This window comes from Struthio camelus, chromosome 2 (genome assembly GCF_040807025.1).
Source record: "Struthio camelus isolate bStrCam1 chromosome 2, bStrCam1.hap1, whole genome shotgun sequence".
Lineage (NCBI taxonomy): Eukaryota > Metazoa > Chordata > Aves > Struthioniformes > Struthionidae > Struthio > Struthio camelus.
The window spans coordinates 40,351,997-40,378,905 of NC_090943.1; the positions used below are offsets into that span (position 1 = coordinate 40,351,997).

General features: G+C 41.0%; 1 protein-coding gene and 1 long non-coding RNA gene across 2 annotated transcripts in view; one reads left to right on the forward strand and one right to left on the reverse strand.

Annotated features, from left to right (window-relative positions):
• The window catches only part of CHN2 (chimerin 2), a 167,226-nt gene that overhangs the window by 120,272 nt on the left and 20,045 nt on the right, over positions 1 to 26,909 (forward strand). The window contains exon 7 of the mRNA XM_068935251.1: positions 20,189 to 20,266. Within this exon, the coding sequence (XP_068791352.1) occupies positions 20,189 to 20,266 (78 nt within the window). The remainder of the gene's footprint in view (positions 1 to 20,188; positions 20,267 to 26,909) is intronic.
• LOC104145082 (uncharacterized) lies at positions 7,870 to 25,319 on the reverse strand. The gene is made up of 3 exons (XR_694238.2): positions 24,958 to 25,319; positions 20,766 to 21,274; positions 7,870 to 18,625 (listed from the first exon to the last, which is right to left on the reverse strand). It is a non-coding gene; the product is annotated as an uncharacterized lncRNA (long non-coding RNA).

Sequence of the window (26,909 nt, forward strand, 5' to 3'; positions counted from 1 at the left end):
TAGCCAGTTTTAATTGTCATGCAGGGTATCAGTGCACTTACTTAAAAAGTCAAAAGTGGGACAGGGAAAGAAGGTGCACCAAGAGGGAGCTCAGCACAAATGCTACATGTTTAGAGGATCCAGTCCCCACTAAGGACACTGGTGGCTACAGCTGTGTCCTGTAGAGCTTCTAGCTGGTGTTCAAGGTTTAATCCTAAATAGTGTCACGAAAGTAGTTCACCTTGGAGGTGGTAAAGCAAACAAGCCTCTTGCGAAGTGTACATGAGAGGAAAGATTTCACAGCCTCATTGTCATTTTAAATGATGTAAGGCACTTGAGCCTCCGCGCCCCCTTCCAAGCTAAGAAAAAATGCTAGCTCTATTTGAAAACTACTAAAATCATTTTAAGGAAAGATGATTTATCATCCGTCAATAGACAACTCCAGATTCCTGTTTATGAACCACCCTCCCTGACAGTAAATGCACATAACAGCTCAAGATAGAAAGCTATTTTCATAGTATGCTTTCTCGTATGATCTTTTTTTCAATGTCAGCATTTGAAAGGTATGCAGGAGGATGGGCAGGTGGCACTTTTTTGCTTAGAAAAATGGCTTTTTTTCTTCACGTTAGCTGTGGACTTAGATCCATATGAAAGAAAGTTGTTCGATTTTTCCAACTGCTGTACTTCTTCCCTGTATATCCACCACTGCAAAATGCAGTACTGTGTGACTACCGTATCCAAATCTGTGATTCCAAAAGTCCAATTATTGGTATATTTCTGATGAAACGTTCTGATAACTATATTTTACCTTTACGCTATTTAGCACAATTATGCCTTACTAATGACTTCAGGAACATGAGGGTGATGGATGTTTACTGTGCATAGCTCCACTTGACATACTGAAACTTTCTTTTGCTCATTATGTATTTTGCAAATAGGCCAACTAGTTAAATATGTAGAGACATGCTTATAAGCTGATATACCTATGAATATATAATATGTGCATAGCATATAAAAGAGGTACTAAAGACAAATAGTGTAGTGTTATATTATGTGGGCATAGTAGATTCATAAATATGAAATACTCCCACTATTGTTTGGGTTCCACCTAGATTTATGGTCTATCAAATGGATTAAAGCCTGTGGCTGCTGCATAGTGAAGTTAGCAGCTGCTCAATATTTATTTTTATCTTCACTGTTGAAAAAGTAGACCCACTGCTCATTAAAATTGTTCTGGCTCTTCCAATAAGTGCTGTCTATCTCCTTCAGTGGGAGTCCAGATTAGAGCTATTTGGAAGTTTTCCAGCAACACCTACTTTTTTCTTTCTTTTTTTTTCCCCCCCAGAAAAGGAACATTTGAGCCAGAAATGTTTCATTAAAGAGAAAAATATTTCACTGATTCCAAGCGACCATACATATTCATGCATCACATCTCCATGCTCAGCACTCACACCTCAGCGCTTCCTTGCATTTCTTTGGGTGTCCTCAGCCTTCGTATAACCTACCTGATGGATTCACTAATCCTAGCAGAAGCTAAAATTCCCCAGTCCTTGGGGAGTCTGCCATAAAACTGGGAACCCTGGAAACATGGTCCCTGTCTCCGTGCAGATCTTCCCCAAGCACAGGAAACCTGAAAGACCCTCAGTTTTACCCAGAAAACTACTTTCACCGAATACCTATCATTTCCCCTGGGTTCTTTAAATTTTAGAAAAACAGAAAAGGAATTTTATCTAGAACAAAACCTTTGCTTTTCAGCCAAAACTAGTCTATTTGCACCTTGTGATAAATTATCATGTTAATCCACAACACTATATTAATCTTTGCTTCTTTCCTATTATGTAAATGGATTGTCAGACTCTGTAAAAACATATGTATATATAACTAGACAGAATATGTTGTCTGTAAGTAGGTAGCTTCGTGTTGTGCCCAGCAGAGCAGGGTTGGAATTGTTCAGATAGTTCTTAACTTCGGTATTTCTTGGCTCCTGAATGTTTTAGTTTGCAGTCTATTTATAAACTTAGGAAGTTATTTCAAAGATGCATTTTAAGGGAGAGTTTGACAAAGGCTTTTTTGGAACTAAACCATTTGTCATTTTTCAGTAGAAATTCTAAAAATATTTTCTTTATATAAATTATTTTATTCATGTATGTGTTGTGGACTTAAGACCTTTACAAATGCAAGGATTGGTTTCAGGCAGATTGGGATTTCTTGGCAGTTACAAAATGAAGTATGTGGTTGTGATATAATCTAAAGCCCATGAAAATATTAATGAGATTTCTAGATTTTGATAAATATGTTGAATAAATTGTCTGTCCTTTGTTGTACGCATTTCTCTATTGAACTAGTGCTAATTTATTTTCTGAAGAAGGTGGGGATCTGGTTATTTTGGGGAAGTTGGGGATCTGGTTATCTGGGGCAAAACACTTGCCGCAAGGAGAAAAACCTATAAAATAAATGTTCTTATTGAATTGGAAGGAAGTTTCCACTTTTCTTCTCTTCATTTGCTTGTTAATCACTAATTTATTGCTAAACTAAAGGAGAGCCAGGTGCTTTACTACTTAGGGTATTATATGTAGTGCACTTTTAAAACACTAAGCATATCTCTGGTAGTTTACTATTGGGTCCTTGCTCAAATATTTGCAAATTCTTCTTTACAGTCTTCAAAATTAATGTCTTTGTCTGTTGTGGTTATATTCCATTTCAGAAATGTTTTTCCTCGCAAGAAAGACAGTACTTGTTATGAAGATGGGGTAGCTTTCTAGACTGTAAGCTCTTCAGGGCAGGGAAATATCTTTTAGTCTGGGTTTGTACCTCATCACTGTTGTCTTGACCCGATCCAAGGCTCAAGCTCATGTGCACTATTGCAATGCAAATAATAAATACTACTAAAAAATCTGAGTCTGTTCAGTCAATGGGAGTCTTACCCTAAGTATGAACACATGGAAATTAGGTGCCACGCTCAGTGCTCTTCATTATGTGCTCTTTATCAAATAGTAACAAGTTAAAATAGTAATAAGATGTACCAATTAGCTTTGCAGCTAGTTGATCCTTTGTAGACTTTAGAACATTTCTTGATGATTGATAAATGTAAGGACATTTCTTATTAACAGCAAATAGTGAACCTGTATAGATTTACCAAACAGAGGAAAATCCTTTTTATTCTGTGATTCCACCGTTTAGAAAGCCCTTGCGTCCTAAAGGGCTTCTGTGATTGTAAAACAACATAAACTGCAGAACTGCTCAAACGTCCAGAGAAGTACTTCTGCAAATCTAGACTGTCTGATCACTCAATTCACTACATGTATTTCCATGTAGTTAACAGCAGAGGAAATTTAATTTTTCTAAAAAAGAATGTATCTAAGCAATGAGTTAATATGTATTAGTGATTCAAGACATCTTGGGGAATAAAAATGACACTTTACCAAAGGAATTAGTTCATAAAGTATTTTTCTCATTTGGTGCTCCATGCAGTTATGAGAGGAGAGTCGTCTCAGTAAAATATGAGCAGGAAATGACTGGAATGTAGATTGTATGGAAAGCTTAGGTAAAGCTGCATTCAAAATAGTGGCCCAAATGTGTTCAGTAGGATGGATGGCCCACTTCTAACATAAGACAGGCAGTTACACAAACACGAAGCAGAAGATGAAGAATATAAAGGATAAAAGTGGTGTCATTATGAGATGACAGAGATTCCTATTTAGAACTCTTCAGATGGTGCTGAACTATAGAAGAATCTCAGCAGAATATTCACTGAATTCTCCCTTTCAAGTGGAACTTTATATTATTCAAAAATAAGTAATAAAATCCTATAGTTTTAAGTTGTCTTTGATGTTTGACTTTTGGGAGAGGAATACTTTAAACAAATTGCTTGGATGCTCAAGCTATCTTTCCAATTGCCCAATTGATGTTTTTCTGATACAGGGCAGCAGTGGAAAAATCTATTAGAATCTCAACAGTTCTTTTTCACCTGTAATATAAACTGCCTGTGACATTTTTCTGTGTTAAACTAGGGAGCTAATCTCCTTATCCCTGACTGATCTCTAAGACCTATTATTTGAGCTGATTTGGTACTAAGCACCTGTTATGTTTTTTAGGAAGTGACACCTCCCCCAATTAAAGTCCCTTTCCTTTGAACACAATGTACCAAAACCTGATTATTTTGCCCTTACTGGCTTGGTGTAGATATCTGATGCCTGGACAGTTCCTAACGCTTTCCCTTATCGGGGAGCATGTATGTATTTCACACTCTTGAGACCCTCACGGATCAGATTGCATCAGCTTGTCAGTGTGAACAGCTGGGGAAACAGCTATAATGGCTTTTTAGTGGCTTTGCCATGAGCTGAGAGATACCAGTTGTTCCTTTTCAGTTGTTGCTACCGTGTCCCAAGGGCTCTCTGGGACAGATGTTTGCTCTTGCCTCTTCCCTAAAGAGTATATGCAATTGTGGAGTTTCAGAGGAGGTGTATTACTTTATCCTGCCAATACCCAGGTATTTTGTCCCATATGGGTAGAGGCAGCGGTGTGGTAGGCAGTGGCACAATCTTCCCTTTGCAGGGCACCTCGGAAGAGGACTCTTTGTTTCCTTCATCTGGGCTCTTAATTTCTAGCAATCTGACTGAAGCACTAGATAAAGTGGAGCTGAATCTGCTTGCTGTGAGGAAGCAGCCTGAAGGTATATTGGGGATTACAGCTGTTCCTTCAAGTTGAGTATTTGACATTTGTTACTAGAGCCTGCAGTTGAGGGTATTGTTGTACCCTCTTAACCGCTCTTTGACATTTATATGCAGTACTATTGAGTAAGGGCTTTTTTTTTTTTTTTAACCGGATCTACCTGAAGACTGCAGTGGTTTTCTTTAGAAACACATGTTGCCACCAGAATCAGTCCTGCTGCTGCTACTGGCTGCAAATTGGGCTCTTCCTAAAAACCAAGCCAGAAACTGATGTCAGCGCAACAGGCTCTTCAGTGGATTGTGCTTTGTGGGGCATATGGTGCACATGCTGTAAAGTACGTATTGGCTGTTAGTTTGCAAAAATATGTACAACGTTACATTTTGACCTATTAAGCTCTTGGTGACTTGTGAACTGTCACCTGTAGAGATTTCTTTCTGCAACATTTCACTACTGCTGAAGGTAATACGGAAGATGATTAGTAAGAAAGCAACCAGTCCCCAAATGAGAAGGCCTCATCCTACACGTCATGAAACCATCCAAATCTGTTGACTAGAAAGAACCATCCATCCTTTACCAAGCAGCAATGGAAACTGTAAAACTGGTATGTGAAGGAAGTATGGAGCGCAGTGAAAATAATAGAAGCTGCTGGCTTGCTTGCTTTGCCAATCTTGTAAGTGTGTTAAATTACCAAGAACCCATGTTGGCAAGTTGCAAAATATTGCTATGAATTAAAATAAAACAAGGGCAGGATGTAATAATGATGATGCTGATAGAAGATGGCAGTTCACTTAATGAAGCCTCTCTGTATTACAACAGTAATAAGCCAACTTGTTAAACTTCTTAGAGCAAATTAGATGGTCTTAAAATGAAGTGAAAATGCATTTAAGTGATAAATTAACTTAGTCTGTCTGAATCTGCAATACCCACAGTGCTCAGCCTGTTTTTCAAAACGTAGAGCTGAAGATGGGTAATTCCTAGTGCTGCAACTAAAAAATAAATAAAAATATATCCTAATTTAGAAATTAATAAAAATGGCAGCAGTCAGTGTAGCGTAAAAGTGTACCACCCAAAAAGATACATGCGAAGCTATGGTCTTCTTTAAATACCGCTCAGTCTCATTTTAGTTTTTGCCTTGTGCTCTGGAATGTCTTTGCCTAGTGTGTATAAACATGGGGTTTTAAATGTTGCGTTGTCTGCTCCATGCTGAGTAAATCCTTCATTAATGCTTTCTATATTAAGGCTGTCTCTGCCCTCCACCAGAGTCAAAGTGCTATACTTTACCAACAGCTGAGAGGCTTTCTAAGGCATTCCTTCAGGGAAACTTGTCTTGAATAAGCGTGAGCATGGCTGTGGCGTCGTTCCTTTTTCTAGTGTTGTTTAGATTAAGTCAAGTCTGTCTCCGCTGAAGTCCTGAGAAAGCAAAAACGAAACCAGAAATGGCAGTGATGCACGTCGGGCTGCTGGAGACACCGACTCTTCTGTTGCTGCTCACTGCAGCCATGAGAATGCGATTCTTTTCTGCTTAAAATTATAAAGGATTTAGAGTTGTGCCTTTTTGTTTTAGTAGCAGAAAAAAATGGTTTTAGGCGGGACTGAGGCTGTCACCGCAGATTAAAAGAGCACTCGGGAACAACCGATTAACAGAAAGAAAGAGAATATGAGGCCTGCGTGTCTGTGTTGAGTCGGTACAGGGGAGCGCAACTCCCCTCGGCAGTCTTCTCTAGAGGAACGCCTTTGAAACTTTGAGAGTTTATCAAAGCACTGTAGTGGAGAGTTATAAAAGTAATGGAAACTTTGCCTGCTGTCTTTTATTTGTTCTTCATTCTGGATTCTGATAGCAGTATTTTTTTTTTTTTGTGGACTAGAACCAAGGAAGCAGGGTAAAAGGCGGAAGGAGGTTTGAGTTAGATTGACTGAAACTAGTCCAAGTGTTTTTAATATTTTAATGTTTCGTTATCTATTTTTAATGAAATGTTTCAAACTGGAAACAGAGCATCTTCTTTTAAAATATGTCAAAGTTAAATGTTTCCACGATTTAAAAAAAAAAAGGAATTCAGATCTTGGTCAGAACTTCCCTGTGAAAAGTTCCCATTCTGATGAGTCACATTTTCTGTCACAAAAAATGTTTCACTGAAAAATTCCCCACAAGTTCTAGCCTAATGACTAATAAGGAGTCCTACTCTTAAGATTAACAGAGTGAAAAATGGTAATACTTTATGAAGCAAAGGAGTCCTCCACCTGTGTTAATCGCAACATCTGGCCTAACTGTACGGTGTGCTAAATACCGTCCGCTCTACTTGAATTTAGTGGCAGTGGCATACAAACAGCACAACGACAGGCTGGGCCCTTCCCGCGTAGGCTGGTGTTACCGGCAGCGTTGCTGAGACAGTAAAACCTAAGCGTGAGTTTGATGGGATCTATCACGTCTTTTGTGGTATCAGCATAATGGTCGCTGCCTTCCAACCCGCTAGCTACAGCTGCGCAAGTCCCCTGAAAGCAGTGGGTTTATTGCAGAAGTCTCACGGATAGAGCTGGTTTATACAGCTGTGCCCGAGGGAATAATTTGAACCTTCTTCTGTGTGGTTATACGCAAGAAGAAAAAGGCTTAACTCGACTCTTTGGGCAAAACCACAAACAGACAGTGACGTCTGCCGTGGAAGCTGTTCTGCATTTTAGGAATAAAACAGTCGGCGGGCCTCGGGGTTCGGGCAGGAGCTTGGGGTGGGTGGCAAGTCCCAGCCCCGACGTGGGTTGAGCGGGGGACGTGGGAACAGGTCTCTTCTCTTCCCTGTCACTCACGGGAACCGGAAATTACTTTAGTGACTGAAAATGCTTGGTGCTTTCTTGGTCTAGGTAATGCCCGTATATTATACTCTCATTTGTCTCTGAGGGAACAGAAGGTGCTCAATACCTGTGGGAAAAAAACACCTCCCAGGAGCCTTTTCTTCATTGTGCAATGGTTTTGCCTTCATATGCCAGCATTCCTCCATGTCTAGTATCTGTCAGTTGTTTCAGAGTGATGGTGAAATAAGAAATAAGATTGGAAAAATCATTGTTTATTCTTGGAAGCAATTAGTGATAGTAACATAAAGAGCGTGATAACAGCCAGGTGGCCACTGCTGATGATTGTTTTCAGTGAGACTTCCTAAAAATAGTAACATGACTTAAAAGTGAATTAAGATGAACTGTAGGTTTTGCCTGTTTGAGTTTTATTTTAAAAAAAAATTTGCTGAATTTTACAAATTTTACCAAACTATCACTAGTCCAGGTAAGATTGTACTTGTATTTTGCTGTCCCCTCTGTTCTATCATAGTGACTCACAAGTACTAATTGAATCTTACAGAAGTCCCAGGATTGCAGGCAGGCTTTTATTATGTCCGTTTGACTGCTGGAAAAACTGAGATGCAAAAGGTTAATCATCTTATTCCAGTCCGTGTGGTCAACAGTGTAGCAACAGAATCCAGGAATCCTGCTCTGATTGTGGAAAATGCCATATATCTGTGATAGTCTCTCATTCTGAAATAGCTAACGTATTCTGCCAACTTATTCTTGGAAGCTAACACTTTGGAAAGATTATTATTTCAATGCTGGAACTTTCATTTCATGTTTTTTGTATAGTTTTGTTAGGCCCCATGTGTGTTGCAAAGGAAAAATCTGCTTTGTAGAAAAGCATTGTGCCACCAAGGACCATATATGCATAGAGACTAAATTCCCCCATCCCCAACAGCAACCAGATAATGTACTTCAGACAGTATAAATACTGACTAGGTAAACTGCAGAAAATACTTCAGCTGGACAAGATCTCTATATACACAGTCCAGTTTGGGTGGTCATAGTTCTCCAGAGAATCTGTCCTGAACCCCCAGTGGGGGCACTCTACCGCAGCGGCTGCGAGAATTCAGAGCGCTTTAATAGACCTGGAGCTGAATTCGAGGCAGAAAAATTGCTGTAAAGCCAGCTACTTCCACAACTAAGTGCTAGAAAAGACTCTATTGAGTTTTGTGCTATATAGTTCCATTGACTTAAGTGGGACTATGAAAAATATCTTACATAAAGTCTTTTACGAACAAAAATCTTAGCAAGATCAGTCCTAATGGTGAAATGTACTTATTCAGTTTTGTGTTTCCTCAGTCATTTCTTTATAACTCCCTCATCACAAACAAAATGAAAATAAACAAATAAGCTGGATACCAGTTTATTGCAGTTGAGCTACAGCCAGGGAAAGAAGTAGGGTAGAGTGTCAGTCTTACTTTTTGAGTACTTGAAAAGTGCTGCTGTTGCTGCTAGGACAGTATTTATTCAGATTAGCTTAGCAGCTGTAACTGAATATGAATATTAGGATGGTGAAAATTATGTATTTCAAAAGAAACATCTTTTGTTCTGCAAAATATAAACTTCTTCCTTGGAGTGGGCAGAATCAACTGCAGTTTGAGTTTATGCTGGTGGTAGCCCCATAGGTCCTGTGAAATAAATCTCAGGCTGGGTAGTGATGTCATTCCTTCGGTTCTGTTTTAATCTCTTTTTTGTGTTGCGAGCAGCCATCTGTCCCCGCGGAACAATCGCGGAAGCAGCTGGGCACGTTGGGCCACCGCTGACAAAAGCCTCTGCTTCAGACCAGGGGGCAGCGGGCTGCAGGTCGCTGGGAGTTACAAGGATATCAGGGTCAAATGACACCTGATGCCACGCTGTACGGAAAAATAAAACTAGGATTATACAGCCTTTATGTGTTCATTCACTAGTAGAGGAGTAGGGTCGGTCTTTGTCTGGGTTTTTCTTTACTGGGCCATGGGAACGCGTAAGTGTTTTGAAGGATATCTGCACCACTACTTACCCACAAGGTAAAAATATAACAAAAACAGCTCCAAGCAATGCGTAAAGCAAACATAACACAAAACATTTCTTTGAAGGGAAAATAAAGCAACTTGGATATGTTCTGGTACTTTATACAAGTTCAAAGTGTATGATCTCAGGTGGTTTGAGTATCCTGTAACACACCCTTATAAAAGTGCAATGAATCATGCTTTTTATGTTTGGTCTGCAGTCGACAGTAGTTCCGTTGCTTCTCTGTGGGAAAAGAGAATCTGCTCTAGGGCCTAGTTCTGCTCTGAAGCCTCACGCTGGACATGAAGACGCTGGTTATAAATTGAACTGCTTTTTCTGTAGAATGAGGTGGAGGGACATGAAGGAGCGTGCATATTCTACAAGATGAAGCTGCCCGTTCTGACAAGCAGCTTTCCACTTCTTTTCAATAAATGGTGCTATTCCTATCCCAGCCACTCTCTTTCCATGCCATGTCCATATGGAGGACAGAGGCTAACAGAGGCTTGAGCTATAGGAACCGTTCTTATGTACCAAGGAGGAGTATGATGCATGGGGTAGACTTCACATACGTTACGGAACAGGTAAGCTGCGTGCAAGCCTCCTATCTCTTCTTTAACCCCACATCAGTTTTGTCTGCATAGATTCCTGTTACATTTTCTAGGCAAACATGCATTTAGGAGCCATTAGTCAGAATTATACCAAAGGTCATATAGCCTTACTGCTTTTGGGATGACAGTCAAGGATCTGACCCTGTCTCTTACGAGAGACAGGGGTATTGGAAGCTTGATGGGATGGAAGCACGTATTTCACAAACGGGTAGCTATAAACAGCATATGCTTCCACCTCTGCGAAGTGCATCTTTGGACACAGAAGCATTCGTGGATATACAGCTGAGCTTGGACGAGCCATAAGACAACCATGGCTAGCCAAGCCCCGGGCAGGGGATCCCCTCTATACCACAGTTTCACTTATGCAGATGGAAAGTGGTTCCTTATTGCCCTCATTTTATGTCCATGCAATAAATGGATACTGAAGTAGAAGTCTGCAGTCATAAAACATGGCTTTTTTAAAGCACTAGTATATTTCCTCTTTTTTGGTAAAATGTAACGGCTCAAGCCTGTTAAAAAAATATTTCCTGACAATATTCTTTCAACCTGAAAATACCTTGTTTTCTTATTTGCTGATTGCCTACTTTGTGTCCTAACTGGTATGAATAATTATTTTCACCATATATTTTCTACCTGGTTTATGCGTTATCACTGGAAGAAGTCACAAGATATCTCAGTAAAACAGAACAGAAGTATTACTAATGATGGAAAACACATTAGTACATTTTTAGCTCACTGCACTGTTTATTTTACCTGACAGTATCGTTACTGCTGAGCAGTAGACTCTGTCATGCTGTTTATAAGTTTGAGGCCGAAGCTGTGGAGTTCCTTCACAATGCCGAGAAACTGCCAAAGCTAGAGAAAAATCTCATTTGCTGCTTAATGCTGATATTGGCACTGTATTTCCTGCAAATTGCTTATCATCTTCATCTCTCTGTGAGCTCTAAAAGAACAGAGTATCACACCTTTGAGGATGTGGTCCTTAAGTGTTGTTACTTTCCAGGAGCCATTAAGTTTTATAGATTGCCATTTAATTAGATGTGCTACTCACTGGTTCACAAATTATTTGTTCCATTTCACTTACATAAATCTTTTCTTTAACCCACCTTCAAATTCTTTTATTTTAAGCTGTCTCGATCTAGGGCAAAACTCCTGGTGATGCTGTTAGTTCCAGAGAGCGGCACAATATACTTCATATCCTGGCAGCTCTGTCAAAGTCGCGTTATGGTGCCTGCAGAGATCAGCTGGCCCTGGTGAGCTGTTAGTGGCTCAGAACATGCAGGCTGTTTCTGTCTAACTCGGGGATTTCTGGGAAACTTTTCTGAAAACGATTTTCCTCTTTGTTTTGTAATAATCCCCTATGGACTGGCTTTTTCTTCCCTATGTGAACAGAGGCTCTGATTTTGGCCCGTAATGTTCAGCCGAAAGCATATGCTGCATCGCCGAGTTGGTCTTGCTCTGCAAGAAGTTTCCTCCCGCCATCATGTGGTAGCAGAACTGACAGTGAGAAACAAAAGATCTTTTTTACAGTATACTTTTTAAATTTTACTGTCTGTGGAGCAGCCAGCAGGTGACTGTAGGGTCTTGGAGATAGCACCTGCCTGTGGGGCACTGTGAGGTCTGAGACACAGAAGTGAGGATTATCAGCAGGTAGGTGTGTGTTTAATGCGCTGTGTACATGTTCGGGTGTGTACTGAGGCATACGGTCAAACATCCAGGCCTTACGCCCACTAGCTGTATAACACAGTAGCTATTTAACGCTGGAATTTATTACCAAGCTCATTCATTTAATGTCCTGACATTAAACAGACTTAATACGGTCTCACAAACACAAGTGTTGAATTTAACCCTGTGTTTTAGCATGGCACCCAACAGGATCTCTCCCCCAAACAGCTCTTTCAATCCACAAGCAGTGATTTTTAATAGCAGCTCTAAAGTGCAAGCTTAAAGGGCCTTGAGGGCAGGGCCTCCGAGTTTATTGCACCTCTGACCTCTTTTCAGTGCCTCAAGGGCACTGCCCTGAGAGCCTGGGCTTCAGGAGCCACCACCTTTCTCGGAGGGGACGTTCTTGCCTTCCTCTCTCCCGCCAGACTGGGAAGTAAATGTGTTAACTTCTCCAGTCCACTGTGCTGGCTCGGCAGATCTGGCTTTAGTTCAAGCTCTGCAGGCCTCTTGCAGGGCAGTGACTATTTTATTCAATGGCAAGCTGGCTTTTGTAAACAAAGTGCTATTTCTTCAGAGGAAAAAAAAATTTATAGTGAAAACAGGAAATGATGAACAGGTTATGCACATGTGTACCTCATCTGGAACTAAGCTAGCATCCAGTGAGGATCTGGATAAAGATAAAATATTTAAAATCCTCGTAAAAATCTCTGTCTCTTGACTAATAGTCCCATATCTTGCAGAGAGCGTGAGTCACTTCCCTTTTAATTCAGGGAGGCCATTGTGTATCATGTTAAGTTCATTATGTTGCTAGGCTATTTCCTCTGTGGGTGAAATGTCAAAAGGCTGGCTACCTATATGGTCAGCAACAGAAGTTTGCATTGATGAGTGGCTGACTCCTCTGTATTTAAAATTTCTGAAAAAGTTCATGTAATGAACCCAGATAAATCCATAAAGGTACGGGCAGCTGTGTAATAATGATACAGTAAACAATGAGTATTCCATGTTTCTAAAGCATCAGTCTGAGTATCGACTATGGGAAGTATTAATAAACAAAACAAAGTACAATTATTATTCTAAATCACTCACAGATATAGTTTAGGCTGATAAAATAAAGGATTCCTTATTCAATTAATTCCAAAATAGAATAGAAAATAGAAAAATGGAAACAGAAAAAATGCTCAGAGAGAGATTAATCACACCCAATCTTGGATACCACCAAGTAAGCGATCTGTTTCTACCTGAGTCATCTAATTTCCTTATATGATGCACGAAAAGAGCTGCAAGAAGGCAATTCAAGCTCATCAGTTTTAGGCCTGATCTGTCTTAGAAGAGGATGAATCACCCTCTGGAGGCTTCTGTTTTTCTCCTTTGATTATGTAGAGCACCTAGATAACTGTTTTAGATTAGACACCCGCCATCCATCCATCCTGTCCATCCCTAAATGTCTATTAGTTAGAAAACGTATTCTGTTAGCTTTGTTGTCTGAAGAACCCTATCAATAGGATAACAGGATCACTGCAGATTTTTGACAAAGATTAGGATGAATATTATGTTTGAATTTTGATTAGACTACAGACTATATCTTATCATAGATACTCTTTTTAATTTATAGATCTGATGATAGTACTCATGTGCATACGTTGCAGTCTGTCAAATTCAGCTCATGGAAACAGTCAGTCATATGTGTTCCGTCTATTCAGAGAACAAGCAGTAGTTCAGAAATAAATTCAGTGCAGTTTCCCTGAGAAATAATGAGTTTCCTTAAATACTCCATATTTTGGTAGAAAAGCTGAGAAGCTGATTTCCAGGTGGATTGAATTAGAGCTGCCAAGGCCAGACTGAGATGCCAGAGCAAGATATCTAGGCTATGAAAGAGGATGACAAAAGCATAGAGGGAGAGATTTGGCAGTCATTGACACCAAAGAGCAGCTGAAAATATGGAAGCAGATCAGGGTGCCAAGGAACCCATATTGGAGGGGACCGATGACAAAATTTGCATTGTTCTTGACAGCAAAGGTGGGAACAGGAACCACACAGGAAGATAATAAAGAGAAATCAGAAGGAGAGAGAATAATATATCAACCCAGGGAGGATCAGAAACTATTTGTACTGTTAAAAGGAGCAGGTGTGGAGTAGAGCCAAAGGAAACGTTTTGGCACTGTTGGCTGGGATCCTCATCCCTGCTCCTCCCGGGCTGGCCACCGCTGGCGGGGGGGGACCTGACTGGGGGGGGGATGTCCTCGTCCTCCACCACAGCAGCAGTGCTGGCTGCCCCCTGGTCTGCCCCTTTTAGCCCTTAACCTTCCCTCTTTCACCCAGCTGTTACCATTTGGGTAATGAATGTTAAGCACAAGGGACAGGCTCGTGAACTTGTCCAGGAAAATGTCATTAATAACTTTGACAAGTATGGAGCTAGATTGGAAAGGATAAAAGAGAGAGTGGGAGGGAAAGAAAGGAAGTCAAGGCAATAAATAGGCTAGACCTGCTGTTACCATGTTAATCTCTGCAGGGTTATTCAGGGGAATCGTGGAATTAGTTGGTACTATACTCAGATCCTTCCCTTATTTCTGGATGTATTTCTTGATCCTACAATATATTTGTAATACAACGTGTATTTATTATAGTTTACAAAAATCAGAAATAAAGATTCTATTTTAGATTATTGAATATAATGATGGGCATTTAAATACACAGCTTAACACATTAAGTGCTACAATTACATGACAACATAAAAGGTTTTAGTCCACCTATTGTTTTTAATTGGACATGAATGCGTAATTGCACACCACTTAATGTAACCTCCAGTTGTTGTTCCATAATAGACAATAGTTTATTTTATTAATACTCCATAAGAGGTTTACAGCAAGTATTATTTTTAGTAATAGTCTCTCTAGTGCCTTTCTGAATCTACAGCATTTCACCTCTGGCTGTTGTACTCTTTGGTTTCACTGCATTGTTTTGAGAAAAACAATCATGGTGTGCACAGAAAAAATCTGTTTGAGAAGGATTTAAAAAAGAAATCTGAAGTTTAGCACAGTTTATATTTCCATTTGCCACAGGTAATTCGTGTCTTTTATCTGCAGGGGAAGGGGTTGGGCACCCTGTCAGAAAGAAGCAGATATAAACAACAATTGGTCACTGTGATGCTGTTAAACAACGATACTAATATAGGAGAGGTGTAAAGATTTGAATTTAGAACTTTAGAAAATTTACTGCAGAAATCTTCCTAAATGTGAGATTCCTTTTGCTCTGAACTGAGTTATCCTCAAAAGAAAAGGACATCAGTGAGGGCAGACTCTGCAGTATGGTGACTTCAGGCTCACTGAAACAGTGTGCATGGCGAGGGGGAATTATTCTTTTCTTTAATTCATGTGAGGGACTCTTGGGACTACTCTGGTTTGCACGGGCCAACAGCAGTCCTTAAGAGACCTTCCAAAAACCCACCCGCAACCACAAAACAGCAATATAGCTCTCCTCAGTGAGGAGGAAGGCATATAAACCCGTTTTGTACAAAGTTAGACTGTGGGATTTGGTGGTGATGGATGTACATCCAGATTCTCCAGAAGGGTGGCCCCGTACAGACAGTCTGCCACCTTAAACACGTACGACATATTGTTGGCGGTCTTCTGACTCACAATTTGCCGAGACAATTGTTATTCTTAAACAGGAAGAAAAAAGGTTCAAACTCTGAGGAGTAAAGAGCAGACAAATACAGATATATTTTAACGCTTTGAAAAACCCGCAGTGCTGTTTTTTAATGAGGCCAGACCTTGATGATATTCAGCTTACAGAACTCCAGCTCACCTGAAAAGAAGTTTTGTGTTGGAACAGCTCGATTATTGGGTTCTTTGTGGGCAAAACTGCATCCCTGAGGAGTTCAGACCAACCTGCGTTCAGGGGAAGCTGTTAGTCATTTCAGCCGGAGTTTTGCTGAACAGAGGAGGTTGTCAGCCACTTAACATTACTTATTTTTTGTGTATGTTTATTTTCTGTGGAGAGCTTTGTGCTCCTCTGGCAGTTCTGGTGAATCTCAGTAAATGTGAGAGTAGGACCTTCCTTCAGATGGAAACTTCCATCAAAAGCTTCCCTGAAGGGATGTGGATTGTTTTCCTCTCAAAAGCAAATCAGAGAGCAGCGGCAGACCAGTGCTGTCTGACTCCTTCCTTATCTCCAGGCTTTGTGTTGCAGAGCTTCACGGTCCTACACACCTCTGTCATCTCTGTGCACCTAACTGATGTCAAGAGACTTCTTGTCAAAGGGAGAATTTCTTGGGGAGGTGTATTTTGTAAGATCAGATTCACAAGTGCCACTCTACAGACATTGTGCTCTGCTTCGTGTTTAGTACATTTTCTGCTTTGGGCTTGTTTTCTCCCACTGTTTCGACAGTGTGGAAGCCTTTTAATGTCAGGCTTCTAGTGTTTTTGCAGTAGGAGATGCAGACTGGATGCGTTATTGTACCACTAAAGCCTTTCACTGACTAGTGTTCATGATCGTTTCCCCTTGGTGCCTTGTGTTTTGTTAACAGCGCACTTACATTACTGCATTACCCGCTGGTTTCTTTTGAGTCGTCTGATGAGAGCATCATGAGAAGAACTTGTCAAAACCAGGGGAAAATCAATAGTTGCAAGATTCTTGCACTGCGTGTCATCTCCACATTGTGTTTTCAATTGAGCAAACATAATGTGTCTGGCAGATTGCTGAATATGCCGTGCCTAGGAGGAAACAGGCCTCCCTTTGACCTGTGACTGCATTTATGTGTAGCGTTAAATGTATTGAGTTAGAGATCAGCCACGGAGTTTCCACAATTCCTGATCACAGAGCGATCTTCTTTGTGATTCATGGTCTTGTCCAAGGGGACATGCGTGTGCCAGTGCTGTGCCGGCTATAGGTGGCAGGCAAAATGGGAAGGGTCTGCTGTTCAGTAGCCCTCCTTTGCCTGCCATGCACATGCGTGGGGGCAGCTGGGAAGGGGAGGAGAGAGGTGGTAGCTCTCCGCAGTGTACACAGCACGTCCCTGCACATTGTAATCAGGGCAGAGGAGTAGGGCAGTATTTATTCCCACACACAAACACGCAGGATGAGCCACAGCTTGCTTTCAGCAAGTTTTAGTGCCGCCCACATGATTAAAACTGGAATCATGCAACATGTGCAAAAACGAAAGCTTTTCATACTAAAATTTATTCTTTCCTACCCCCAAGGTCTTTGTTAGCAAACAAGATGGTAGTGTTTTAGGGAAGATACAATTGCATAGTTCAGCTCGTTCTACAAAGGCATGCTGAAAATGTTGCAACAGCTGAATAACACTCTTCCCCCCCTCCTTTTATTTTATTATTCTGGTTCGGTGACATTTATTTTGCTGTAAATGCCTAATCTGCTGTACAGTACATATGTTTTACAGAGAGACTAACAAACTAAAATCATATGTTAGGCAGAAATCCTTTAGTCTGAAAATGCAGGCAACCCCATATTCGGTTTTCAGTCTTCACTAGTTCAGATATTTGGTCACAACCATCAAAATATTTTTAGCCACTGGCATTCTCTGCCTTAGCTGGAGGCTAACTTTTTAACTTGATTAGGAGATACTCACTCTTTAAATGAGTTGATCAACTGTCCTATGCAGGAAATTTTAGGTAAAGAAAAAGAAAATGCATAAAAGAAAGCACTTCAGTACTTGGATTGGCTTAGGATATCAGTACATTGGAACTGATTACTTTTGATAATTTCATGTTGCTGTTGTTTGTTCTTTATTTAGAGAGGGAAGGAGCTGTTTTGTGCCCCAGCTCTTCTCTTCTCAGTTGTGCAACACCATTTTAAACACTAAACCTGGTTTGAATGATTAAGCTTCTTAAGGGCATGCACTCACTGTTGGCCGCCTGTGCACATCCTACATTTACATCCATTAAACAAATATCTAAACAGGGCTCTAGCAAGACAGAAAAAGTTGCCTAGCCGATAAATAAAATTTCATTTATGATAAACAGTAAATACTGATCTGCCTTAGTCATATGAACTCAATTAGCTGAGTTTTCTTCCTCCCAAGTCAATGAAATGTAATGCTTCTATGAGAACAGCCAGAGTTTCCATTGAATGTGTGCCTGTTCCTAGGATGACACTGCCATAGTCTAAAAATAGTTTAATAAATATTCTAAGATGTAGCATCATAAGCTGGTAGCTTGGGTATCAAATCTGTGATGTTACGTAAAAAATACTGGTTGCATAATGGGATTTTTATCAGTCTAGTGACGTAAATACAAATATTAGAGCATTATTTGGAAGCTGACCTCTCTCTGACTTTGGATCAGTTATGCTGCAAGTCAGAGAGGAAGTATCTGATATATACATTGGGATTCACAAGCTGCAGCTCCAGAAGTTTCTAAAAGCTCAAAGCTCGTTTGTTTTTCTTTGTCCCTCTGACAGATAAATGTAAATGCATTTAAAACGGCACTGAGAAAAGAAGCTGGGGTGTGATAAGAACTTTAAACAGCTTCAAAGTTTCTTTCCTCATGGCCCAAAGTGAAGTCACTGCCTCTGGGGGCAGTTGGGGTGACCCCCACACCGATACTCCTCATTACATGAAGTGCGTTCAGAGCGAGCTGGGGACGTGCGGTCTGTCTCGTAGAAGGTAAAGGTCCTGGGCTGGCAGAAATTGAGACTTACCAGGAGGAGGACATATGGAAGAGCAGCAGGGATTTCCTCCAGGCAGAGCAATATTAATACATCCATCGCAGCCAGTTGACAGTGGTGGTCAGTTGGCAGTGCCATGCATTTGGGAAGGGTCATGCGGTAGCCACTGCTCCGGGGGCAACGAGGTTGTGTGGACACCCTACCTACAGCATAACTTTGGAATATCGTAGCTTGTAAAAAGAGGTGCTATGAGTTACCTGGGAAAGAAAGGAATTACATATGTTGTACATAGAAATAAATGCCTCATTTTATAACTGGACTGGATTGCAGGGCTTCATGAAAGCCTTAAGTAGAGCACTATATGAAATTGCAGGGCCTGATGTTACTGGTGGCTGACCATCTGTCTCCACGGGCTTTCAAATCAATAGAGCAGCACTTTTATTAGGGGCATGCAGTCTATGTGGTGGCACTTTTAGTAGGTGAGCTAGATGAACCTTCTAGCTTTTCAGGCTGAGATAAAAGCATACACAAAAAAAGAGGCAACTTCTCAAGTTAACATGAATGTGTTAAATACTTTAATGTCGTGTGTCAGGGAGCTGAGTTTTCCCTTCATTTTCCATGTCCAGGGAAGGAGCAAATACCTGGCCGCAGAGAAACAAGTAAGTTGCCTAAAGTAACAGCAAACAGTAGTGGAGACTAGTCAGGCTCCAGATCTCTCCTGTCCCTTTGCTTTAATCAGAAATCACTTCCTCCCCACCACCCCCCCAAATCTGCATCGAATGTAACCGGAGTGAAGGACAACTGTTGTTTTCACTATACAGACCCCACTCCTGCAAGCGGGGCTATGCACGTGGCCTTCCTATGTCGCCAGGAGGCTCTGTGGCCTTCACTGGGACACTGCATAGGGCTTCCTAGCCCGCGTCCTCGCAGCTGCGTTTTCAGCTTCCTCCATCTAACTCTGGACTGTGGAGTGCACTCTGACAAAATGTTGTGATTTAAAAGATGGCATCAAAGTGGTATTAATCTTTGGAGTGCTACTGGACTTTTCCCTTGTGTAGGATATGAAAAAGGAGAGATTTTAGCCCTGTGAGATTAAACAATCACCATGGTTTAAAGGGCTTAATCCGCGGGCATGCAGGCTGCTGGCTTATAAGCCTCCAAGTCTGAGTGTAATTGGATGCAGCATTGGATTCGGTCGTGTGGGCTTTTCCTGGGCTTTTTGTTTGTGTCTTCATTTTTCACATGCAATGGAGTAGAAGCGGTCTTTCCCTTGAAATGTGTTTGGACATGAAGCTATAAAGCTGCCTGCCAGCCGGTATTTCATCCATACCTCGCTGGATGCCACAGCGTGGGGAGGGGGCTCTCCAGGGGGAAGGCTGCTCAGTGTATGAATTCAGGCTATTGTTTCAGGCACACATCTGCCTTAAGAAATAGCACGGCACAGGCCGTTACTTATTCAGATGCAGAAGCTCCTTCCATCCCACAAGACGGCCCATTCAGGTCACATGCCTGAGGTCTCGGCAGAATGGACTGCAGCTGCTTCAAATCTGCTCACTAACATTAGAAGCAGTTGGACAAACTGTACCGTACTGACTGCAGTGAGCCTGCCGGGCGCCGAGGAAGACAGGGAAAAGATTTGGGATCCCAGCGCTATGTTCTCTGAGGAGCTGTGGCTCGAAAATGAGAAGAACTGTGCGGTGGTTCACAAGTCGAAGCGTGGAAGGAAACGCCAAGAGCTCCTGGCCGTGGCCTTGGGGGTGAAGGTGGGAGTAAAGGGGGCACTTTTGTGGCAACCTCTGAAACTCTTTGCCTATTCACAGATCACCTCCTTGGTCAGAAGAGCAGCCTTAACTCAGAATGACAACCATTTCAACTATGAAAAAGCACACAATTTTAAGGTAAGCACAACTTCTGGTTATCTCGAGCTTTAAAGTTCTGTTTTGCTGCCTTGTGTTTGCTTGTTTGTTTTTGCTGTGACTGGATTTCCGTATACCCTTCTGTACTACCTCTGTGAAAAGTATGGAGAAAAACATTTTTCTCTACTTTAAGTTCTCTTGACTGCATTCTTAATATGTTTTTACATGGCTTTTTAATCCAAATAATAGGTTTGCTAGTTAACTCTGAGTCCGTCTATCTGATCTGAATTTTAGCTCTTTTTACCTAGATTCGGTTTTCTTTTTTGTTCACAAAAAAGGTACTTTATATTGACTATCTTTACCTTAAAATATATCCATTTTTAAATGATAAAAAGGCCTCTCTTCAAAATTCTAGCTATTATCAGAAGCTATTAACGTTTTACTAGCAAACATTTTGTACCATTTCTATTTTCAAGAAGTTGAGAAAGCTCCAGTGCTCACTAACAATAAAGCAGAGTGTGGCAGTGGCATTGTCTCCTACCTTTTGTTCCAGCACCGTATGCTAAGGAACTGCTCTTAGAGTCCCACTGAACTGTAGGAGCTGAGCTTGTGCTTGCTTGTCAGGCTAATGCAGAGCACCAGACTAACGCAAGGATGTTTAAACGGAGGGTCTTGTTGCTGTCTCATACATGCAAAACACGATTCTTGTTTTTTTCCCAAGCGCTGTGTCTGGAGCACTGGAGCAGGGAAGTGACTCAGCTCTGGAACTGGACCTTCCAGGCAGCTCGCGCTGAACCCCTGTACCAAAAGGGCTGTGCTGGTTTCAGAGCACGCCAGCCGGTTCCCCTGTCTCCCGTTGTCAGATTGTGGTTTGATGGTTATCAGGATGGATACAGAGAGCCTGAGAGGCAGGAACAGGACGAGAAAGGAATGCATCTCGGTTTTGAGAGCTCGGTTTGCTTAACGCTCCTGGAGGATGCCGATCTGGGTCACTGTCAGAATATTTCAGCTCATTAGCAGAGAGGCAGTTTTCTCATATGCATCTCTGGCCTGTCAAAAAAGGAGAAGTTAACACTGACTCAAGGAACTTCACTGGTTTCTTGCGTTAGTAAAAAAGCTTTACTTCTTATGTCGTTATTGCATTCTTCCATGCAGACATTACTCTACTCTGCAGTGTTTCTGCTGTAGCTGGTAAACCTCTTATATTTTCTGGTGTGGTTAAAACATCTTTTATTCTTTCTGGGTTTTGCCCTCATTATCATTTTAATATCAAAACTATTTTAGTTTAACTTAGAAAATATTTTCTCATGACTGAGACTTTTTTCCACTTTGACCCATGCATTCTTTCGTCTTCAAAATTCCCCTTGTTTTGGCTTTGATTTATAATTGGAAATGTGCCCAGTTAACTTTGCGTTTGCACAATCTACATATTGTACAGTCTCTGCTCCTTTCTGTTTCAAGAGTCATAGGTTAACTGGCAAATCACATGATTAAAATATATATGTATTCAAAAGCTTGACAGCAGAAAATTGTGGTTTTAGCTCAGTAAATGAAATAAAAAATTTAAGGAAGTAACATGAAAAAAATACATTATCCAGAAAGAAAGGCCGGTCATTAAGTACTACATTTACTTAACGAACAAATATATTCACTATGCAAAAGCAGTTAGTTTTCCAAAAGAGAATATTAAAACATGTCTAGCTGTTAAACAGCAAATGTGGATAGAATGCTTAGAGTAGAATATTTAGAGTAGAAAGTCAGCTAAATTCAACTCTGCTACCTTTAGTATGTTCCTATAGTCATTACGAAAAGAAATGATTTAAAATAGAAAGAATGGCTTTATAGGTCTTGCAGCAAAATTCTTAATGGCCTTTGACAGCATACAAGTTACAATGATAAGGGGTTTCTCTGGAGAGCACTGTTTTGCAGACATTCAAAGAGATGTCTTTCCCATTTTTAAGTGAATACTGACATGTATTGTGTCATTCATTTCAGTTCTTAGGAACAAAGATTACATGTCAGTATGTCCATCATAATCTTGCCGCAGGCTATTCTTCATGAACAAACAGAAATTCTTTAGCTCTTGTCCTGTAGGCCTGAAGAATCATAAAAGTGAAGGCCACATTTTTAGTGAAACCGATGAGATTTTTGTAGATCTTACACCAAGGATCTTACAAGATCAACTAGAAGAGAAAAAGTACAAAATGAAGACATAGACTCAAAGGGCAAAATTAGAGAGCGAGGTCTCAGTGCCCCTCTGTCTTTTCCAAACAAACATGAAAATCCAAAAACAGCACTGGAGTGTGGAGTGTGAGTGTACCAGGCTGAGATTCTGAACAACCGTGCTTTCTGATGCAGACCCTCTCCCAAATTTCAAGGTACTCCAAGCCAGTGAATGAAGAGAGATTTAGGATTCAGACTAACTTGTTAAGAGGTATTTAGGTTGCCCAGTGGCAGTTCTGAGGTTAAAAAGTGTAGCCTCTGATAGTTTCACGTTTTTGATTTTCATAACATCATGAGATCAGATGTGCTAGACCCACTCTGAGATATAACTGAAAGAGACTGGGGAGGGGGAAGAGACCATGGTTAGCTTTTGGGTTGCCACCACACTAATGTAAGGGCCTGGCTAACTGCAGGAGCAGAGGGGCTAATTCCCTCCCAAATGGTCTGGGACACACAAACCATCTTGGTCAGGATGATACCATGCTTCTCATAGGTCTCCGGCAAGCTAGGTTCATCCCGAGCACACTACCCCATCACGTGGATTTGAGTTTGGAGCTGGCTCCCGTCTGGCAAGACAAGTTTGCATAAGGCAGTGCAGACAGACCATAATTTATGAAAAAGAATAAATCCTTGAAGCCCTGTTTAGAAAAACACAGAGGGGCTTTGTTTAGCTGTAGGGGTTTCAGCCTAAATGGACAGCAAAGTCCTCTCGCATCTCGGTAAGGTTTGGATCAAGCAGAGAGTTGGGGATGTGCTTTACACCCTAATTTCAGTGGGGTCCCTCCCAGTAGTGAGGTCAGGGTCATGTCCGAGAGCCTGCAGGGTGCAGCTTGGGGATGTCCCACCCCGTTTGTACTAGACTAGGAAGTCGTAAGAAGGCCTCTGTGCCGCTTCGGCTGAGCAAATGCAGCAGAATAATGCGTATTTGCCACAGCATTGCACCTATTTGCCACTGCAGCAGGGGCAAAGCCCACAGCAAACAGGCTACCCCATCTGCAGATGGGCTACTGGAGTCAAGGGAGCTGTTTGCTGGCAAGTCAGAAGATCTGCCAGGAGAAAGGAGGCTCTGGCATAAATTTCCCCTTGCGTTATTCACTGCAGATAGACACTGCTTCTGTGAGACAAAGGGTTGGGGGGAGGTTTTCTTTACAAACATTGTGAAGATGATCTGCATGTATTTAAACAGAAATAACAGTAGAGTCAGCTTTTCTTCCCTGCAAACAGCTCAGGTTCAGCAGGAGTCCACCGGAGAGGAAAAATGCACATGTATTCAAGTGAAAGTCTGCAAAATCTCTTTATTTTCTTTGGATGCAAATAGAAAAGTCTTCAAGCCCAGCCAGATAAACACTAAAATTGTCTCAGAAGCAGCACCATGTTAATTCGTAAAAAAACCACGTATTTCAATTCAAGGCAATTTTTAGTTTATTTCCTTAATACTGTTAAAGGATTGTTTTGTTTTGCCACTATATTGGAACTCCTTAACTTTTGCCTTAGTTTCTCCCTCTGTAAATACTCCTTATGTAAAACACCAGACACAGACTAAGACTTAATGAGATAGTAGGTGTAGGACAAATCCCACCATTTGGAAGCAAGGTCGCTGGAGTATTGAAAGGAGAAGGTCAGAGCGCAGGAAGGCAACACGAGTAGACCCGCAGTATAACATTGTGTGAGAGCCCAAAGGTAGCCAACAGAGAGGATGAGTATAAGAAAGCAACTACTTTCCATTGAGAGACTTAGAAAGAGATTGAAAGGAAACAGTGTGAAGAAGTTAAAGGAGTTAGACAGTGTGGGAAGAAGATGAAAAACTAAATAGGGAAGTACTGTATGTAGTTTGAAACATAATGGTTTTGTGGCACATATGAAGAAATACTTCACTGTAAATTCTTCTTAACAATTTAAATTGTATGTAGACTGTAGCAACAGCAGCCCAAGCGTATGCTTTGTATACACAGAGATTTCTTGAGACTGCAGAATGGGATAGGGACAAATAATAAATAAATCTTGATCATTTTTCCAAAAATCCAAGCCCAGTCCACACATAATGATGCAGTTACAAAGGACGGGGCAAAAACAGCAAACCCATCTCAGAATGCTGAGACTTCTGCCGTTACCTCTCCTTGCTTAAAATAGCTGTAAGACCAATCTTGAAGGCAAAATTCCCATTTAGCCTGTGAAAGTTTTGCATGTAGCATCTGCCCAAAGCTTTGGACTGAATTCAGGTGTTACGCTCATAAGGGTAAACTTCTTTCATTAATTCTTTGAAATTAATGGCAAGCTAAGAATAAGAGACTTAGTTCAAAACTGTATCTTAAAAGATTTTTACACCTTCATCTAGAAACTTAAGAAGGTGTGCCTTTTTCTGTTAGAGGTAGCGGCTATTTCCCTATTTCAGCTGGACCAGAAATCAGCAAGACAGCAAGTTTTTTAAAGGGTATTTCAGCTGGGAACTTGCCATTTGAGCAAAATGCAGAGCTGTGAGAAATTAAAGTAAATGAATAAATAGAGCTAACCTTTGAGGGCCGTCGAGCTGAAGGCAGCAAGGGAAGGGTGCGCAGTCAGCACTCCTCAGCTGGAGCCCTCGGCGAGCGGTGCTGGCTGTTTCCCATTAATGGCAGAAGAGATCAAGAAATAATCAGCTACCATTTTCTAAATATGCTACCGCTAGATCAGCTAAATTAAGCTGTGTGTAAAGTGAGCAAGTAGGACCCAAATATCCTAGCAACGGTGATGTACGTTCTGCTCAGTGTGAAATGGTGCAGTTTTAAAAATACTGAATGAGCTTTTGCAGCCACTTCTCAGCAGGTTAGCTTTTGGAAACCCCAGCAAAGCAGAAGATATAGTTAGCTATATTCCCAAAGCAGATGATTTTCATCCACAATTAAATGCAGGTGCAGACCCACTAATTATGTAGTTATCAATCTAAAAATGCAGCCATAATTAATTGTATCTGTAGTTTCATATCCGCAATTTTGTATTGAAGATCGCACAGAACGTATGCCTTAAGCTCAGGTCATCAGCTGCTAAGTACTCCTATTTACCCCCGCTAAAAGCATTACCTGTAATTCATGCTGCTCCCTCTGCAAAATAAGCTATGAAAGAGGCAAGAAGTGGTAATGTACATATACATATAGATACATATGTATATATCAAAGTTCATGGCAAAGTTTTGTTTCCCGGGGTACAAATTTTGCTGAGAGCTAAAACACCATTTCGGAAAGTAAATGCGATCCAGTCAGATGTTCCAATTTTGACTTTTTACTATCAAAAGAGAAGAAGGATTACTATTGTTTTTAGCTTTTTCACGTAACTAGTGACTGTATGAGTAAATGGTCAGGAGTAATTTGTTGTCAGGCGCTTCCGAGTAGCAGTGTCACATTTTTATCATTAAATCAGAAAGAGGTCTGTATTAAAATTACAGTATTTCATCTTCCTGGGTAACAGAATTAACAGTGCAGACTTGTATAGGTGTGATGCTGCAGGCAAATGGGGCTAAAACATTAGCAAGCCAAATGCTTGGCTTAAAACTTTACAAAGTTTATTTGAGAAGGGCAACAGCCTCTCTTTCCCAGCTAAAGATTACTTTATGAAGAGTAGAAGGGTCACTTCCCCCATGCCAGCGGCCGGAAGCGGTCGTTCAGCAGTATGCAGGATCAGTAAGTAAACCGAAACACAGAAAGGGGAAAGGAAGCATTAGCAGCCTGAGTGTGCATGATTTATGTGTTGTTAAGCTCAATTAAGTCTCCGTTTCCACAGGCATAAACCTCACTATTTACTCTTCTTTCCAATGAAAATGAACTGCTTACTTTACCAGAACGTATATCTCAAATGAAAAGGTCTTCCATCATAGCCTTTGTAATTTTAATTGAGAAAGTGAGGCCGTGGCAATACGTGGTGGAGGAGCCGGTATGTTCTGTCAGCAATCTGCAGGCCTTTTTTTGTCTTATTTACTGTTGCGTGGACAGCAGCAAAATGAAATTTAGTGTACTGAAAAAGGACCTAGCGACATCTCTTGCCTATGTGAGATCGGTTTGCTTAATACAGCGTGGAAGGGTGTAGTTTGCCTATACCACTAATGGATTCAAATGCGCAAAATCAGATCATTACCCAACCGTAGCCTGGAATAAGTGCACAAATCATTCATTATTTCCTTTGATACAATGATCCCCGTGAACTTTGTTCAGGGTCCTTGTGCATAAATGCACATGTAACACCATAGTCATAGTGTGCTAAGGAAGACCTGTGTGGTACTGCGAGTAGCACACAGGTGCTTACAATATAATTGCTTTGTGAGTGCATTGGTTTTGCACTAGATCTGTGGCTGCATATGTTTATCAGGAATCGGCATGTGGTGTGATTGCGGGGATTTGCTGTCACTTCATTTCCCTTACTTTCAAGTGAGCTGCTGAAGAGAGTGTGAATCTCAGAAGCAGCCCTGTTTTGTTTGAGCTAGTCAAATAAAAGC